Here is a 5,095-nt window from a genome sequence, read left to right on the forward strand (position 1 = left end):
CTGTCAGTTTACCTGCCCAAAGACTGTTCTACCTGAGGAATGGTTCGCAGTCAGTATCTTGTTTCATAGTGGAAGGAAATGCATGTTCGTATTAATAATGCTCGTACCACATTTCAGCGTAGAAAATGCTAAATAAAGTCCTTATTTCGTGTAACTTCGTAGAATCACTACGCGATTCACTTCACCAGAACGCAAGAAGCGGGGCGGGGGAGACATCGCACAGGGGAGTGGCATTCGTCTGGGAGAATCAGCTGGCGGAGGAGAAGGAAGGTAGCTGCTCAACGCGCCAGGAAAAGAGCAACCTTTCTAGAATCGCGCCTCTCTAGCTTCCTCGTTGACGGGTACTTTTCCTGCCTATGTGGTCATTTTACTCCTTTGCGGTGCCGCTTATTTCTTTCCTTTGGCTCTAGATGGTAGCCGAACACAGTAGCTTCTCGACAGACTCCACGAAGGCTGGCTACACCATGAGTTCCGATTGTACGAGTTATGTGAACGCTGAAAAGGTGCTGGTGAGCGCTTTTAGTTGCCCCCGGGACGATGGCGAAGCGAGCGCGGTCTATTGCTGCGGCTTCCAGGACGTCAAATACTGCTGCGATGACCCAAACAGCTTTTTCCCCTATGAGCACAGCTACATGTGGTGGCTCAGGTAAGACCGGAGAGCAGGCTGGCAGGCTTTTAGTGCCTGGAAGCGATCAGAAATCTGAGACCACAGACACCCGGCACAAATGCCATGGCTTTGGGGAATGGGACACGCCAATGGCTAATTTAAGAAACGCATGAAGGTGGCAGGGTTTAAACCGCCCTGGAACTGAAGGATTCTGTCCTGAAAGCAGAATAATCCCAGATACGCCGGGACAGGAATAATCACTCAGTAGTGAAGCAAGGGCACTCCAGGTGTGCTCAGAGGTCCCATGTTTCAATAGATCAAGATCGGTTGCCCCGTTAGTCTGTCTGTAGCAGTAGAAAAGAACAAGAGTCCAGTAGTGCCCTAAAGACTAACAAAATATGTGGCAGGTATCTGAAGAAGTGAGCAGTGACTCACCAAAGCTCATACCCTGCCACATATTTTGTTAGTCTTTAAGGCGCTACTGAGCTCTTGCTCTTTTCTGTGTGTTTCAATAGTTAGCCTTGACACTGGGCAGAGCTCTGGAACAATATAAACCCTGGGAATTATTTCGACATTGCAGTGCACACACTTTCACACATGCTAAATAATGCAGTTTCAGTCCACTTCAGCAACCATTTGCAAGTGGGTTTTGCCATTTCACACAATAAAATCCAGTTGCAAAGTGCATTGAAAGTGGATTGAAAGTGTGTTATTTAATGTGTGTGGAAGTGCCCTTGCAATAGGTGTGTGTGAAGTTTGTGGGGTTTTGCTGCAGAAGCAGTTAGGATGGTCTTGAATGAGAGTTATTTGCAAGAAACATCTAAGGATATATGCTTAAATGAATTAAATTAACACAGAACAATTGCCTTTAACATATATTAGCATCTTGTTGAATCAGAATAGCAGAGTGGATTTTTCTCCATTTTTCCAATGTACATAGTTTTTCACTGAGTGGCAACTCTTTTAGTAGTGTCTGGAAGTGGTATTTATATTGAATTAAATAATCTAAATCACAGAGCTGTGATCTTATGTAAAATTACTGCATCTCAAGCACTGGATGAAAGAATGTTCTTGGCATAGTCTCAAACTGAAGACGAGCCTTTTCTTTCTCCCTCCACCATCATGTTAGGTGGAGGAGTATTTATTTATTGAAATATTTATACCCAACTTTTCCCACCATCCAATAGTGGCTCAAGGCAGGTGATGAATATATTAAACCATTATAAATACAAAAAGGCAGAAAAAACAACCCTAAACCATCTCTGCTATACACAGTCAACTGCACAGGAATCAGTTCAGTTCAATTGCCCTCAGAGCAAACAAGGAAGCTTCACATTGCTTCTGGAATTGTGCCAGAGTCAGGATCCTCTTGATGTCCTGTGGGGACACTGTTCAAGAGAACAGGTGCCGCAGACCAGAAGGAATTTGCTTGAGCTGTGACTTCTCTTATGTGGCTGTTTTAAAGATGACTGCAGTAGTGTAGCTTTGCAAATGTCCATCAAACAGTGCAATCCTAAGAACACTTTCTTGGGAATAAGACCCATTGGATAGACCTAATTAGGATTCTAAGAAGTAGACCTTCTTTAGGATGGCACTGTAGGTTATTAGTCCAGAAAAAACCCCTGAGTAGCCTGCTTCCCCATACATTATTTATTTATGGCCTGTAAGGAGTAAACTCCTGCCAACCTAGCAGTTCGAAAGCAAGAAATTGCAAGTAGATAAATAGGTACCACTTCGGTGGGAAGGTAACAGCGTTCTGTGCGCCCTGGTGTTAGTCATGCCGGCCACATGACCACGGAAACGTCTTCGGACAGCGCTGGCTCTTCAGCTTTGAAATGGAGATGAGCACCACAACCCTAGAGTCAGATTCGACTGGCTTTCGAGCAAGGGATCCTTTACCTTTTTAAGGAGTAAACAGTGAACTGTTTTAAAGCTTCCCTGCTGAGTAACCTAAAGGTGATTTTAAATTGCCTTAGGCATCTAACTGAGTAGCGGTTTCCAGGCTTGTAATAATGTATGGAAAATTCTTTGAACACTGTAAAGCTCTAAGTAAATGCTTAGGGTTATATTTGTTCTTTATTGGGATATTGGCTGAAATAATATTTGCAAACAATGACTTAGAGCTGGTTCACAGGTATTCTACTGGTGTAAGGTGTTGAAAAGTACTGGGTTCGCCGCATGGAAGACTCGGACGACGACGTGGAGTTGCACACGTTTTTTGTACTTAACATGAAGACACACAACAGCCCTGCAAGGCCAACTATATACACACCCGGCCCAGTACCTCCCACTCCATTGGAGGGTTTGAATTTCCCGCCAATAAGCCTATTGGTCGGCTAGGGGGGGAACTAGGATCCGAGGTCCCTATTGTCCTGTGGAGCCAAGCTCCTCTCTTTCCTGCGGGCCCCTCGTGGCGGCCTGCATACATAACAGGTGTGTAACAGAGCGGGAGACTTTCTTAAAACTGCAAACAATTTCTTTGAAATGGCTTTGATTTTTTTTATAATCATGGATGAATTGCAGTCTTCTAGAAGCCTTTTCCTTTGGCATTGTGCTGATTCCATGAATGGTCAGTTCATGTAACTTTTATTCAAAAAGTGGGACAGTTCAAGTATCTGAAGGAATTTCCACTTTCCTGGGGGAAGTGTGTTTCAAAAAACATGGGGATACATTGAGTTAGGCGCATCTGTGATGTCAAACAGTGAAGGGAGTCTTTACAGGCTTTTTGTCTGCCCCATCTAATGGAGATTTTTAAATTTAGCTATATTCACCTCCCTCCCAATTTCATCATCAAAGTATGACATGGTGTAGAAGAATCTCAACATTAGCTATCAATGGCTCATTTTAATTTCTAGTCCATGATGCAGGCAGAAAGAAGCCCACTTCATGCATAATGCCATTCAGTTTCATGGAGGTCTTTTTTTAAAAAAAACATTTTATTGTCGGGTCATAACAACATGTCCAATATTATAACATTCCCTCATTTCTGTTATAGCCCTTTCCCCTTCCTCCCTCCCTCCCATTCTCCAGGCTTCCCGCAGTGATCCCACCCCTACCTAATTTCCTTTCTTGTCTAATCCTTCCTCCTAAAACAAAGTTTAATATGTAATTATTATTTTAACTATCTTTTTCATTATATACTATCTCATAGGTAACATTTCTTTAACTACCATCATCTTCTATTCAACTCTTTACACATTCTATTCTTAATAATTATTAAAGCACAATAAATTGTTCTTAACATCCCAATATTTCTCTAGATACTCTTTAAAGTCCATCCAGTCTGCAAAAAACTCTTCATCTTCTTTGTTGTTAAGTTTCCTTGTCAATTTGTCCATTTCTGCCATAAAAAGCATTTTTCTAATCCATTCCCAAACCTCAGGTACTCGGTCTTGTTTCCAGTACTGAGCATAAGTCATTCTTGCCGTTGTAATCAAATACCATAACAATGTTCTCTTATTTACATCTCCATTTTAAGACCCAAAAGAAGTATTTCTGGTTCTTTTTTAAAGTTACATTTCAAGATTTTCTGCACTTCATTATGGACCTCCGTCCAAAAATTAACTGCTTTTTCACAACTCCACCACATATGGTAAAAAGAACCTTCTTTTTTTTTACATTTCCAACACTTATTTGACATATTATCATTCATATTAGCAATCTTTTTAGGCGTCATATACCATCTATACATCATTTTAAAACAATTTTCTTTTCAATTATTACATGTTGAAATTTTCATAGAATTTTTCCATAAACATTCCCAAGATGACATAGGTATTTCCTTATTCATATTAATTGCCCATTTTATCATTTGTTCTTTCACAGTCTCATCTTCTGTATACTATTTTAATAATACCTTATAAATTTTAGGTATCATTTTTTTACCCTTTTCCACCCACACACATTCCATTTCGTTATATTTCCCCCTGAACCCAAACTCTCTTTTGTCAGATTTAAATAGGTCATAGATCTGTCTGTAATTTAGCCAATCATATTCAAAGTCTATTTCTTCTCTTCCTTTTATCTCAAAGTTTCTCCCTTCTGTTTTTAAAATGTCTCTGTGCGGTATCCAGTCTTCTCCTTTGTGTCTCGAATATGGTTTAATTACTTCTGCCGGAACTATCCAGAGTGATCTTTCTTCAAAAAAGAATAGTTTATACCTTGACCATGTCTCAAACAAAGATCTTCTTATGTAGTGATGTTTAAAAAGCTTGTCCATTTTTATTTTCCCATACCACAAGTAGGCGTGCCATCCAAACTTACAGTCATGCCCTTCAAGTGCCAACAGCTTCTTATTATCCAAATTAACCCATTGCTTTAACCAGGTTAGGCACACCGCATCATGATAAAGTCTGATATTGGGTAATTGAAGTCCACCTCTTTCTTTTGCATCACAAAGAATCTTCATTTTAATCCTTGGCTTCTTCCCGGTCCGTCCACAAAGAAAAAGCTAACTTCTTTTTCTGGGTGTTTATCATAATATTCAAT

At 40.5% G+C, this 5,095-nt stretch overlaps 1 protein-coding gene across 1 annotated transcript in view; it reads left to right on the forward strand.

The window, feature by feature from the left end:
• The first annotated feature begins 464 nt into the window (after positions 1-464).
• The window catches only part of FAM159A (family with sequence similarity 159 member A), a 28,019-nt gene continuing 23,388 nt past the window's right edge, over positions 465-5,095 (forward strand). The window contains exon 1 of the mRNA XM_015423278.1: positions 465-646. Coding sequence (XP_015278764.1) covers positions 465-646 — 182 coding nt within the window. The remainder of the gene's footprint in view (positions 647-5,095) is intronic.

Source organism: Gekko japonicus, unplaced genomic scaffold, assembly GCF_001447785.1.
Source record: "Gekko japonicus isolate JY-2015 unplaced genomic scaffold, Gekko_japonicus_V1.1 scaffold1079, whole genome shotgun sequence".
Classification (NCBI taxonomy): domain Eukaryota; kingdom Metazoa; phylum Chordata; class Lepidosauria; order Squamata; family Gekkonidae; genus Gekko; species Gekko japonicus.